This window comes from Neofelis nebulosa, chromosome 4, assembly GCF_028018385.1.
Source record: "Neofelis nebulosa isolate mNeoNeb1 chromosome 4, mNeoNeb1.pri, whole genome shotgun sequence".
NCBI classification, from domain to species: Eukaryota; Metazoa; Chordata; class Mammalia; order Carnivora; family Felidae; genus Neofelis; species Neofelis nebulosa.
Window position 1 is genome coordinate 143,758,672 of NC_080785.1, and position 14,352 is coordinate 143,773,023.

A 14,352-nucleotide genomic window follows, 5' to 3' on the forward strand; every position below is an offset into this window, starting at 1 on the left:
AACCTTTAGCAGAAAAGAAAGGAATGTTCTCACCGAAAATATAAGGATCCAACACAAGAGTTTTAGAGAATCCCACCCCTCCCAATGGAATCACCACCAAACTCAGGGACATATTTATCCCTCAAGAGGCTCCATAGCAGGCAGGTGCAGTAAGAAATGGGAGAGGCCCCATACTTACGCAATTGTTGGAAAGAGCTCATGAGGGTGACACTCCTTCACTTAGAAACATCTGTCACTTCTGCTCCATACTAAAAGTAACAGGGCTTAAGAATACCCTAAGCTGTCATGTATGTGCTTAAAACTGATACTTTCAGGAAGGAAGGCAATGCGGTCAAACTGAACTTGCCTACACTGACCTATTGTTGAGCACACAGGGCCCCCAGTAGATTCACACTATGCTTGATTAGAAGGGACTGTGAGATGGTCTCCTCTTAATTCCCACATTTTTTGCCTTTGACAGATGAGGTAAACAATACCTAGTCATGGAAAATGACTCATCCAAGGCGTCCCAGTAAGGAACAGTGTACCGAGGGCTTACTATACACCCAGTGCTGTTCTAACCCCACACCCAGGAAATGCTCTGGAACTTTGTAATAACTCCCATAGGCAGGCACTGTCATTATCCTCACTGACACATGGGAACACCTGAAGTGCAGGGAGGCCAACAGTCTGGTTCAAGGTCCCAGAACTAGCAAGTGTTCGCCCTTGAGTTTAGGTTCCCCGGCCTGAGGTGTAGTTCCTTCCCAAGGGGCTCCCAGATTGTGTTTTTGAGATGCTACCTTGAGCAAGAATACTTTTTTTAATACTAGCCCTTGAAAGTGAAGATTTTTCCTTCCTTTCTTGAGAAAATTGCATTTGATCATAAAGCTAGAAGACCTATTCTTGACTTGGTTCCCAGGTAAGCATGCCATTTTTTTTTAACCATTACCTTAGCCTAGAAGTAAAGCCATAAATTAGAGCAAATGTGATTCCAGCAACAAGATAGTGCAGAGAGGCAACGAGAAAGATGAGCCCACTGGAGAAGCCTGGCCTCCTGTCCCGGAAGGAGGGGCCAGTCTAAGCAGGGAGCTGACCAGCCAAAAGATGCCACCCCTAGGCTGGGAGTCTGCTCTCTCCCAGCAGAGGCCCTGAAGGCAGAGCAAGCCCAAGCAAATCCAGCAACAAGGATTTACGGAGCATCAGCCACGGGCACAGCTGCATGAAGCTACTACGTGTTTGTGGCTCCCTCATGCCTCGCACAGCACAGAAGCTTGGGACGCTGCTTGCTGGAGGACTAGATTTTCGGGGGGAGATTCTCTATTGAAGGAGGGTAAATATTGGGAGAAAAAAAAAGAAAATTACCATGGTTGCACCTCAAGGAAAGCATTTGCTTAATTATGTCTATCATTTTGGAGCTCTTGAGAGGCTCTAGAAATGCAACTCCACATGAGCTAGGTCCCTGTCTATTCGCCCCTGTAAGCCAGGGCCAACCACAGTGCCCAGCACATTTCAGCCTCTCACTAAATGCATTGTGAATAACTGAATGAATAAATTCATTGTTCAAGGCCAGAAATGCTGGGTTGACAGGCAAAGGCTAGTTCTCATTTTTAAGAGATGCATTACAATAAGTGCCCAGCAGAGGTCAGAGTACAGTCTTTAGGGCTGAGTTGCTAATTTCATCAACAAAAGGTTAAAGGAGATAAAGGAAAGAAGGAGCCAGTATTTGCTGGGAACTTATCACTTGTGCCAGGCTTTGTGCTTGGGGCCTCACATATGTTTTCCCTCTCAATCCTCACAACTCCCTTTCAGAATAGGTATGATCAAAACTCACAGTAACGCCCCCTACCACTCCCACTCACCTCAAAGTTTTTCCAACAGACTCTCATTACCAAAAATTCCCCCTTTTTCTTCTCTCCTTCTGAAAATTCCCTCGTCTCATGCAAACCTGCTACAGTATGAGATAGCTCCCATTCAAAACACAGGTAAATCAGAGGATTCATGAAAAAAAAAATCCATATAGATAGAGAATTCCCTGAGGCATTTAAAAATGAGAACTGGCAGTTAACTTCCCAGGACTAATGCATACAGTAGATGTTCAATATGATTAAAGAGACACCTTATATGTTAAAGGGTTTATGGGTTCTCACTATTCATTCTCTCCAATTTCCTTCAAATGTCTAAGGGGTATGAAATTAATATCCTTTCTTCCAGAAAATGGTTCAACATGATCTGGGCAGTGGAGCTCCAGAAATTTCTGACCAGCCTATACAACTCACCCCTACACAAGACGGAAAAGACGAGATTCTCCCTTGATCAATATTTGGGGGCTTTCTTGTAAAATCTGCTGACAAAGTCAGCCAGGGAAAAGAATGATCATTCCCACGAGCCAGGTACTTGGCTCCTCAAAACAGGTCCTGGCCCAGAGCATTCCCCAGCAAACCACCAGTAACCATCCTCGGTCAGCAAGAGGAGAGACCCACCAGCCAGAAGTAAGCTGAGTAAGAAGTTTGTACACTCTTATAGCAGAAGTTTGTAAACTATTCCCTTTATGCTTGCTTGTCATTTTCCTAAGAAGGTCAATTAGAAGTATTTGAGAGCAGATGGGTAATGCTCTTGATAGCTCCTGGGTGCCACCTTAATCCTTGATGAACATGGAACTGTCAGCTCATAAATCAAGCCCAGGCAATGACCCTCCCTTCAGACAGCTGCAGCAACTCTTCCATGCACAGCTGACAAGCTCTGAATGGCAGAACCAGCTCCTCTGACATCGAAAACATCTGGTTCCTTTAAGAAGTGAAAAGAAATATGACTGGTATCCCAATGTGTTTTTATGAGGCTAGCAAAATGGTCAGGGAAGAGATATTAGTTCAAATAGGAAAGAGGGAAAGAGCATCATGAGACTATTCCACGAAATGGAGATTATTTTTATAAATATTCCCCAAGATAAATTCTTTCTACATTTTTCAAACAAAACTCATCGTAATCTGATTTAATTCACAAAGGCAAAACAAAGGCCACAAAAATATTCCCAGGACTAAACGTGTTACAGAGCAGAACAGAGCACCAACAGTTATCGGGAAATCAGAAGTTCGGTGCTTAGGTCACTCCCACACCTGGGCATCTCACCAGTTCTGCTCTGTGACCACACAGACATTGTGGCTGGGCTCCCTGAGGAGACAGCTCTGGCAGAACAAGGCGCCTGGGCAGCAGAGCAACTGTTTTGTTCAGCTCAGCATGTACCGAGGCGAGCTCTGATCTGAGGAGCCCTGCGTGAGGCTTTTCAGCAAGAGAGCTGGCTGGAAGCAGAGGGTGGCTACTGCCTCTGAAATCAACTATTCCACTCCCTGTGAAGTCTGAATTTGGAAATCTAGACCCTCAGCTCTTCCAATTTGCAGTCCCACTGCTTTCTCTGGAGGAGGCAGGTACTGTCTGACCCCTGACACACTTGGGCCCAGGCAGGAAGAGAAAGGGCCCCATTCCTCCTCCTGCTGGGTCAGAGGATGGCAGAGGGTTACTTTGCCTCCATCACTCACCTGCTGTAGAGGGTGGAGTCGGTGATGACGGGGATGTGAGAGGTGAGCTGGCCCCAGATCCTGCTAAGAGAAAACACAGAGAAACCCTCATGGGGACAAAGACAGACACCTAGAATCTGGCCAGAGCTGGGACCCACCATTGCCTGAGAATCTGCACGTGGCTTAGTGGGTGGGCCTTATGGTAAAAGATGAGGGGGGACAGGGAATTCAGAGGCTGGACTCAGTGACCACAGGCTATCACTGCAGTGTAGGGCATGCTTCCTCCCCAGGCCACTGAAGGCTCCTTGCCACCAACTGCTCCCCACACTCTGCCTGGTTGAAAACAACTTTGAGCTGTCAACGACTTGTGCAGTTGGCTGTAGTATCTTTTCCTGACCCAGCTTCTGTCCCTGGATAATGAATGCCAAATGACAATGGCCACAAGCAATACAGGGGACAGAGAGAGACAGAGAGGGACAGAGCAGTCCAGTGGAGGCCTCTCCAAAGGAAGTGAGAGTTCCCCACAGCATCCACCTAGCAATGTTCTCTGTAGAAGTTCCATTTTATCAATTAGGTAGGGTCAGCCTATTCAGTGTGTGGGTCTCCCAGGCCTCTTAGCTGAAATCCAGCAAATACCATTATTTACATTAAAACAATATGCATATTCCCCATATTCTCAAGTTCTCAGCATCTCCCCATTGCTCAGAAGTCTCCAGAGAATATCCTCCTGGCCTGACATAGAAGTGGCCCAATAAGCAGATAGAGGCTCCTACATAAGCCCTTCTGTGGCAACATGAAGGCTGCCCCCTGACACAGAGGTCCTATGGAAGGGTTAACCGAGGCTCCAGGGGTGGCTGTGATCATGTCCCTGAGAAGCCTCCAACCATCACCTCACCCACTGCCCACAGGACAGGTTGGACATGGCATGGACGCTGGGCATGAGGAAAAATGTCTGAATTAAACCGCACCTCCCTCAAGCCAAGTGGCTTTTCACTATTCGCAATATGCTCTCACCACCCTGTTTAAATATGAGAGGCGTTTTACTGAAAAAGGAGGCAAAACCCAACCCATCCTGTCTTCCCACTGCTTTGTTGTGCCAGCATAGATTTTAAAGGGGAAAAGACTGAATCTGTGATTCCAGTGGGGTCTGGAGATAATGTTTACATTTCTGCCAACTGCTACTTGGCTTTCCTGAACACCTTGAGGGTGCGGTGGGGTCTTGGAGTCCTTGGAATCTCATCTGGCTGCATCTGGCCCAGAACCTTGCAGGCAGGCCAGGCCTCGGGAAGGTGGAGGACCCTGAGCCAGGCTTTCTCTGCTTGGAAAAAATTAGTTGCCGGACAGAATGTCTGTCAGACATGCTGGTTGGAGACATGAGTTTCAGCCTAATGATGACAAAGACTGGCCCATGTCCGTTGCATCAACCATGGAGAAAAGAGACCTCCAGCTCTGGAATTACCCGCCAGCCACAGCAGCTGCTGTATCTGAGAAGCAGGCCTTCATCCTCACTGGGGCTTCCCGCCTCTCTTCCCTTCTGTGGCGGCTGAACGCTGCAGGCAGTGGTATCAGCACATTCTCCCCTCTTCCTGGAGTGGGTGACTTCCAGCCCAACTCTCCCAACTTCCAGCCCCTCCCACACTGCCTGTGATCTCTGGCTTCGGCTGGTCCGGCCTTCAGGTCCTGTACTCCCTGGCAGCCATCTCCTCACTGACTGTGCAGAGACCTGAGAAGGCATGAGTTGGGAACACCCTCGATGTCCTCCCTTCCTTCTACTTTTAAATGTCTCTGCCTCTTCACCCAGCCCTCCTGGCTCCTACATCCCAGAAGAGATGGATGGGCTTCCTCCCTGGTGAGACTGACAGTTGGGGTCCTGCAGCTAACCTCTTGGCCTTCCAGCCCCCTACCATTCTCTCATACAACTTCAGCTTCTCTCTCTCTCTGCTTGGCCCTTCTCCTGCCTGAAAGTATATGCAGCTATCCCTGAACCTAACAAAACCTCCCCTTTCCTTGGCCCTCCGGGCTAAGCCAAAGCTGCTTCGGGTTAGATGAAGCCTTTCCTTCTCTATGTGGAACTCTACCTCGGATACATGCATAAGGTGGAAGGGGAAAAAAGAAAAGATTCAAAAAGTGCATAAGGTGGAAGAACTGGCAGTCTCCAAGGGATCATTTAATCTGGCTCTGATTTCCAAAGATGGAGACATTAAGGCCCAAGGCCAGCAGGGCTGGGCAAGGGGTCACCAGGAGTGACAGCTAGGACTGCCAGTCCAGGATAGTCCTCTCTGTACCACCACAGTCCTTCTGGAAGGATGCTTCTTGCCATCCCCACACACTGTTGAGTCCATTCCTTAACCCACATATGAGGGCACATCCTCCCACCATGTGGGGACCGAAGTACACGGCAGGACTCAGGGTTGTTTCTGTTCATGTAGGTTCTACTGACAAACAGGAGGCCTTGTATTGTAAGTTGGATTGGTATTTCAACCATGGCTAATGCTCATCTTTGGTTGATCAAGTCTCACTATCAATGAGGAGGCTGTGCGCTACCCCATAACCTCAGAGGATTCTTCCAGCACTTGAGTCCTGTGAGCCCATGCATGTTGTCACAATCCTTCACTAGGGGCAAGGTTCTTCTGTTCCCTACACTGCCCAGTCTCTGGCCACCAGAAACCAAAAACGACTCCAAGTCCTGACCTTTGGGTCCTAGGGCCCCACGATAATCTTTAACCAGTTACCTGAATTATTGGAGTTGCTATATTTTGCTGAATACTCTTCACTGTTTTCAACAGCAGACCGTTTTGACTTCTTTAAAAATAAAAGAGAGATGGGGAAAAGTAAAGCATAAACACACTGAAGCTGAGAGTTAGAATACAAATATTTTCCAGGCACAAAGTTAAACTAGCTACATACAAGGTCATATTTGACCTCATAACTTAATACAGTTAAGAAGCCACAAGCCACAAACAAAGGGGGAACAAAACCAAGAACGCTGAGTGTACTTTCTCAAGCCAGTCATTCTCCTCAATTACATTAGGCTGTAATCAGCCTAGCAAGCCAGGAAACTATATGGTCCATTTCTCTGCTGATATTATATGGCTCTTTTTTAAAAGCTGCAAACCAGTCATCTGGAACTAGTTTTAGCTTTCAAGGAGACATAGCACAAAATCTTGTCTTTAAACATGCACTATTAACCTAAGAACTTTCTTCACATGTAGTCAAGAATTCACAGAGAGAATTCAGAGACATCAGGCTTACCTTTCGAGCTAAAATCTTTCTCTTTTTCCTCTCTTCTTCAGATCCATGGTGAGACTGAGCTCTTGTCAGTCTTCGATGCTGGTGAATCTTTAAGAGACCACAATTCACCACAAAGTAAGTATATCCTATGTTAATGAAAATCTCTAACATGTTTTGCCAAATCAAATTATTTAGATGAAAATTCCTTCCTTGCTCAGCCTGTCTGCCTCCAAGCTCGGGTCTGGATGTCTGGGAAAAGAATATGCCAGAAGATGAAGACCTTTTCCATTTTTCTCCATTCATTCCTGCCTTTCCCTCTTCTATAGAAGACAAGTGTGGCTCCTAGCACTTTTAGAGTAAGGACCACATGTGCCCCACCACCATACTGCCTGCCCCAATCAGAAATGCTGACCACCCTTTATAGGCATGTTTGTTTTCCCCATAAGCTGAGCACCTTGAGGGAAGGACTGTGAAGCATCTGGCTCTCTCACAGCATTGAGCATGGAGTCCAGTTCAGAGTGAGGATGCAAGAAATGTTTATGGATTGAACAGCCAGTCAAAAGTAAGTCACTGTGAATACTATGGCACAGGATGTGAAAACTGAAAGATGAAAAAACAATAAGGAACTACTAGCAATTTACCTGCTTCTGTTCTTCAATTAGTCTTTTTTCTATACATTCTTTGGCAATTCTCAATGCCTCTTTTAACTTTGTGGGAATCTGAAAGAAGAAAAAGTACATAATCCACTGAGTTAAATGGCCAGAGATGTTCTCAAGTCCTGGTTTTGATAAAGGAGCAGTTGGTTATCATGAAGGAGGGCATCTGGAATAAAATCAGTTACAAAATACCCACTTGAATACTATCCTGAACACCTCTGGCATCCCCATCATGCTTATCTCATTACCATTTTTAAGCAATATATAAAATGCATAAATAAACATGTTGCAAGTAATTCAAGTAATACTCAATGGACTCCAAATTGCCAAAACCATCTTGAAAAAAAAAAAGACCAAAATTGGAGGCACCACATTTCTTGATTTCAAAATATAATACAAAACTACACAAATCAAAATAATGTTATACAGGCTTAAAGACAGATACACAAACCAAAGAGACAGAATAGCCTAGAAATAAAACCCTCATGTGTACAGTCAAATGATCTTTGACTAGGGTGCCAGAAGGGGCATAGTAGAGAAAAGACAATATCTTCAATAAATACTGCTGGGAAAATTGAATATCTACATGTAAAAGAATGAACCTGGACCCCTACCTTATACTATATGCAAAAATTAACTCAAAATTGGACTAACGACCTAAAAGTATAAAAGTCCTAGAACAAAACAAAAGCTTCATGACACTGGATTTGACAGTGATTTTGGACGAGACACCAAGAGCAAAGGCAAGAAAAGCAGAGACAGACAGATGGAACTTTTTAGAAACTTCTGCACATCAAAGGAAGCAATCAACAGAGTAAAAAGGAACCTATGGAATGGGAGAAAATCACTGGAAATCCTATATTTCATAAGGGATTAAGAGCCAAAATGTATAAAGAACTCTTAAAACTCAACAACAACAAAAGCAACCCAACTAAAAAATGGATTTGTCACAAAAAAATAGATTATACTAGAATAAAGCTGAAAAAAAAAAAAGATCAGAAAATCTAAGGGGAAAAAAATGGGTCAAGGGCCTGAAGAGACATTTCTCCAAAGGTTTACAAATGGCCAACAAGTATACGAAAAGATTAATGAACACCTCTCATCATTAGAGGGCTGCAAAAGAAAACCATGATGAGATCTCACCTCATACACATAGGATGGTCACCACCAAAACCAACAGAAAATAACGAGTGTTGGCAAGGATGTGGAAAAATCAGAGTCCCACCACACTGATGGTAGGAATGTAAAATGGTGCAGTTGCTGTGGAAGACAGCATGGAGGTTCCCAAAAAACTAAAAACGGAATTACCATACGATCCAGCAATGCCACTTCTCGGTATATATATCCAAAAGAATTGAAAGCAGGATCTTAAAAGAGATACTTGCACACCCAAGTGCATTGCAGCATTATCCACAATAGCCAAGAGGTAAAAAATGCCTAAATGTCCACCAACAGAGGAATGGCTAAGCAAAATGTGGTTAAGACACACAGTGGAATAGTATTCAGCCTTTAAAAAGAAGGAAATCCTGTCACATGCTACAACATTGATGAACCTAAAGGACATGACTGAAATAAGCCAGTCACAAAAGAACAAATACTGTGTGCTTCCATTTCATATGAGTTATCTGAAATAGTCAAAGTCCTAGAAGCCGAAAGTAGAATTGCATTTGCCAAGGGCTGGGGATGGGTTAACGGGGAGTTGTTTGATGGGTCTTGGGTTTCAGTTAGCAAGATAAAAACATTCCAGGGATATGTTACACAACAAATGTAAATACAGTTAACACTACTCAACTGTACACTTATAATAAAAAATAAAAAATATATACAGCTTATTGGAATGAACACACACACACACACACACAAATTCAAGTAATTATAATATTTTAATATTTTGTAACTTCAGAGGAATTTTCTCTGTGAAAGATTTACTTTCTAAATTTCCCAAGAGTAAGCTTTTTCCTGCCAGAAGATACTCTTAACTATAGCCTGGTACCTGGTATGCTTCTGAGCCTGTCATCTCTTAATTTATTAGTTTCTCAAGCCACAAGGAGCTCAGGCCTGAGAAACAAGACACCTGGATCACATTGAACTTTTTTGTCTCTATTATTCTTTTTAAAAACGTTTGAGTAGGTAATAGGGTTCAAAATTCAAAGATATGAAAGGGTACATACACAGTAAGAAGTCTGCCACCTAGTTCTCCTTTATGGAGGCAACCAATGTCACCAGTTTCTTGTGTCTCTTTCCAGAAAAAAAGTGCACATACAAGAAATTAACCTTGGTTTTTAAAATCACGTTGTCATTGCTGCACAGATGCTCTGATTCAGAGAAAGAACAAGGTCTAATAATAATCCTGGGCTGGACTTTCAGGGCTTGGAAGAACATGTTTATTTACAAGGCTGAATATATTTCCTGAGGAGTGTCAGTGCAGAAGAGAACTTAAGAGTTTTTCTTTCCTACTTCAGATCCAAATAAGCTGTTTTTGTTGGAACTCCTTGGACTGGCAAAAAACAGGACAGAGGAAAGCTTCTTCCTCTCCTGTACAATCTTCTGATCCCATTGTTTTTCCTAAATTGAATTTAATAATAGTATTACATTTTCTTTTAGAATATGGAGAGGAGAAAGAATCAGCCTTCATTCTACTGCCCAAAGCAAACTCAACCATGAGCACTGAGGAGAGCCAGGCCCTGAACCAGGCGCTCACATAGATCATCTCAGTTGACCAAGGACAATAAACAGGTGTTACTCATCAACTGTACACACTGAGTATACATCGACTCAAAGATTAGGCCCATAGATGACTGGATCTCAAATGGGGGTAGTCTTGCCCCCTCCTCTCTCCAGGGGACACTGGACAATTTTTGGAGACCTTTTTTATTGTCACAATGTGTGGGGTGGAAGTACTGCTCACATCTAGTGGGTACAGGCCAGCGATGTTTCTTAACCTCTGACAATGCACAGGACAGCCCCCCACAGCAAACAACTATCTGGCCCAAAATGTCAAATGTCATGTCTGAGAAAACCAGCCTCAGATTAATGGCTGGTATGAAAAAAGCACAGTAAGGCATCAACCTGAGCTTTTTCTCTCCATGATACTACACAACACTGCTACTTCCCAGGATATTTCCTTCCTGCCTTTCTCTAGACACAAGTATTCCTTTTTTTTTTTTTTTTTTTTTGACACAGATATTCACACATTGTATTTTATATCCTGCTTTTTCCCCCTAAGCCCAAATAATCATTTTCCATGCTACTACATGTCTTTATAAGTTTGACTTTTGGGGGTACCTAGATGGCTCAGTCAGTTAAGCGACTGGCTTTGGCTCAGGTCATGATCTCACAGCTCATGGGTTCAGGCTCCCACACTGGGTTCTGTGCTGACAGCTCAGAACCTGGAGCCTGCTTCAGATACTGTGTTTCCCTCTCTCTCTGCCCCTCCCCTGCTCATACTCTCTCTCAAAAATAAATAAACAGTAAATAAATAAATAAAATTTACTTTTATTAGATAAAAAACATTTTATTAAACAGATGTACCATAATTATTAAATTATTCCCTAATTGTAAAACATTACGATTGTTTTCAAATATTCACTATTATAAATACTGTACCTAAACTAAGTAAGCTTAGGTAAAATAAGTAAGTCATGGGTATATAATATACAGCATAGGGAATACAGTCAATAATATTTTAATACCTTTGTGTGGTAAAAGATGGCAACTAGACTTATCGTGGGGATCATTTCATAACGTATAAAAATATCGGGCGCCTAGGTGGCTCAGTCAGTTAAGCTTGACTCTTTTGGCTCAGGTCATGATCTCACAGTTGTGACATCAAGCTCTGCATTGGGTACCATGCTGACCATGGATTTTGCTCAGGATTCTGTCTCTCCCTCTCCCTCTGTCCTCCCCTGGCTTGTGCACATGTACACTCTCTCTCTCCCTCTCTCAAAATAATAAACATTAAAAAAAAAAAAAAAAGATTCTCCCTCTGTCCCTCTCCCCTGCTCGCACTCTCTTTAAAGAAAAAAGGAAAAAAAAATTAAAAATATCAAATCACTTTGATGTATGCAAACTAAGAGGATATGGTATGTTAACTATATGCCAATAGAAAAATATTGTACCTTCTTTTGTTCGCTTTAAAAAAGCACTAACTTGACACACAAATGGCCAACAGGTAATGAAAAGGTGCTCAACATCACTAATCATCCTGCAAATGCAAATCAAAACCACAAGAGGTATCACCTCACATCTGTTACAATGGCTATTATCAAAAAGATGAGAAAAAACTTTAAAAAAAATTTTAATGTTGATTTATTTTTGAGAGAAAGACAGAGTACAAGCAGGGGAGAGGCAGAGAGAGAGGGAGACACAGAATCTGAAGCAGGCTCCAGGCTCTGCGCTGTCAGCACAGAACTGACGCAGGGTTCAAACTCGTGAACCACAAGATCATGACCTGAGCCAAAGTCGGACGCTCAACTGACTGAGTCGCCCAGGCGCCCTGAGAAATAACAACTTTTGATCAGGATGTGCAGAAAAGAGAAACCTTGTACATTACTGGTGGAGATGTAAATTGGTACAGCCACTAGGCAAAATAGTATGGAGGTTTGTCAAAAAATTAAAAATAGAACTACCATATGATCCAGCAATTCCCCTCCTGGGTATATATCTGAAGGAAATGAAAACACTAAATTGAAAAGATATACACTCCCATGTTCACTGCAGCATTATTTACAATAGCCAACATCTAAGCGTCCATCAATGGGTGCATGGATAAAGAAAATGGGGGTATATACAATGGAATATTACTCAACCATAAAAAAGAAGAAAGAAATCCTTCTATCTACAACAACATGAATGGAGCTTTGTGGTATTATGCTAAGTGAAATAAGTCAGAGAAAGACAAATACCATATGATCTCACCTATATGTGGAATCTAAAAACAAAACAAAACCAAACCAAACCCAAACTCATAGAGGACAGATTGTTGACAAAGAACAGACTTGCCAGGGCTGGGGAGGGGGAAGGGGGCAGATGAAATGGGTGAAGGGGACAAAAGGTACAAATTTCCAGTTCCAGAATGAGTAAGTCATGGGATATAATGTATAGCATGGTGACTATTATTAATGTATTGTATAGTTGAGAGTTGCTGAGACTAAATCTTAAAAGTTCTCACCACAAGAAAACTATATATAGCGATAGATGTTAACTAGGGTTGGTGATCATTTCATAATGTACACAAATATCGAATCATCATGTTCTACCTCAGTAATTTTTTTTAAAAGCACGAAGTTTCAAAATCAACTCATATATGTCACAAACCAAAAAAATGATACGATTTGCTTTACCTTAAACTGTGGCTTTTCAGAAGTGGTTAGTAAAACATCACTGAATAACCTGTAAAGAAAAGAAATAAAAAAAAGTTTTCATAAGCCAGGTGTCCTCTCAGATCAAAATGGAATGAGACATCTTTAGCCCATGAGGTTCCCACCACATCTCTCGGCCCTGGCCCAATCTACCAGTTTGTTCATGCTTATCAACAAACTCAAAGGAGTTTACAGGCCACCCAGGCTGACCTCGGAAAAACCTCAGAACCTCCTCCCCCACCCCCGCTGCCCCTATTCCCTAATATTAGAAGGGCTATACCAGGAAGAGACTGGGTCAGCCCTGTACTGAAGGTTATTTCCCCACCTGTGGGACAGAAGACGTCTCCTGCTATACAGCAAAGCAATAATGCTTTAAAAAAATCAGTTTTGCAAATCCTTATATTATTATTTCATTATATTACTATATTTATTATATTGCAAATAATGTACACAGTAGATATTGCTAAACAGAAGAACCAATTTCCCACACCTGCCCCCGCCTTTTTTTAAACACCAGAGGAGGATAAAACTCTTTCTTTCTCCCCCTTTCCTTCTTTCCCCTGTTTACTCTCTCCCTAAAAATAAAATAAATAAGTCTTTTTAAAATATTGTGTTACTAAAAACAACAGCATGAGGAATTCTGAACTGCTTTGACTAAAACAGTTGGGAGAATTTAAATGGCTGCTTGGATAGTGCCCAAATGGCCGTACGTGATTCTTTCCTTGAGGAGTCTCCCCTTTTCTAAAAAACAGGAAGTATGTCGCAAGTAGAAATGACACCGTTAACTTTTCCCCACAGTGCTCCTGGGGTGGCTCTGGAGGTGGAGACATAACTCTCCTGTCCAGGCCACAGGTCCATTTACTTCCAGAAAACGTGTTTTAACTGAACATAGCTCACGCATCTTCATATATTCAAGTATTCTTCGCAAGGCTGAAGGCCACACGGTAGAAAGACTTAAGTGAGGAAAAAACAATTTGGATTCACTTTAGCAGTGGAAGACGGGGTAGAGAATGGAAGAGCTTTGGGGGGCGGAAGGGGGGGCTGCAAATGCAAATCCAAGTAAATCAACATGGATACGGGCTGTTCCCTAACCACAAATGCATTTTCCTCTACCAGTTTGTGTGAAAATTATTTTATTTCCCTAACTGGATCTATTCTTCTGTATTCACATTGCTGTTAAAGGAGGATGCTTGGGAGAGGGACATGCCAGTTTCAGCAGAACTTTAATATGTCACATCCTCAGGGCAAGGGCTTGGGCTGCTTGCCTCAGCACCAGCTTCCTTGGGGCCTAGGACGGCACCTGGGCTATAGCAGACCCTCTCTAAACACGAGGAACCTGAACTTACCACAACCTCCTCTGAGTTCTGGCTGTATGCACTTCCAGCTAAGTCCTGCCCTGTTCCCCACATTATTGTTTCCTGAGTACATGTGTTCTACAGCAAGCTGGTACAGACAAAGCACTGGGCACACTGCATGGCATGTCATGTTCACAAAAGATAAGCTGAACCAGTATTAATCATAATGAACATTTGAAAAGCACTTATTGGGGTGCCTGGGGGGCTCAGTCAGTTAAACGTCCGACTCTTGATTTCAGCTCAGGACATGACCTCACAG

At 43.0% G+C, this 14,352-nt stretch overlaps 1 protein-coding gene across 15 annotated transcripts in view; it reads right to left on the minus strand.

Moving 5' to 3' along the window:
- The window catches only part of PXK (PX domain containing serine/threonine kinase like), a 74,535-nt gene that overhangs the window by 7,512 nt on the left and 52,671 nt on the right, over positions 1-14,352 (minus strand). For 10 of the 15 annotated variants that reach the window (XM_058726389.1, XM_058726387.1, XM_058726399.1 and 7 more), the window contains 5 exons: positions 12,721-12,769; positions 7,364-7,441; positions 6,744-6,830; positions 6,224-6,293; positions 3,513-3,575 (listed from right to left, as the gene is read on the minus strand). In XM_058726389.1, coding sequence (XP_058582372.1) covers positions 3,513-3,575; positions 6,224-6,293; positions 6,744-6,830; positions 7,364-7,441; positions 12,721-12,769 — 347 coding nt within the window. The remainder of the gene's footprint in view (positions 1-3,512; positions 3,576-6,223; positions 6,294-6,743; positions 6,831-7,363; positions 7,442-12,720; positions 12,770-14,352) is intronic. The other 5 variants (XM_058726388.1, XM_058726401.1, XM_058726397.1 and 2 more) reach the window with 1 other exon arrangement.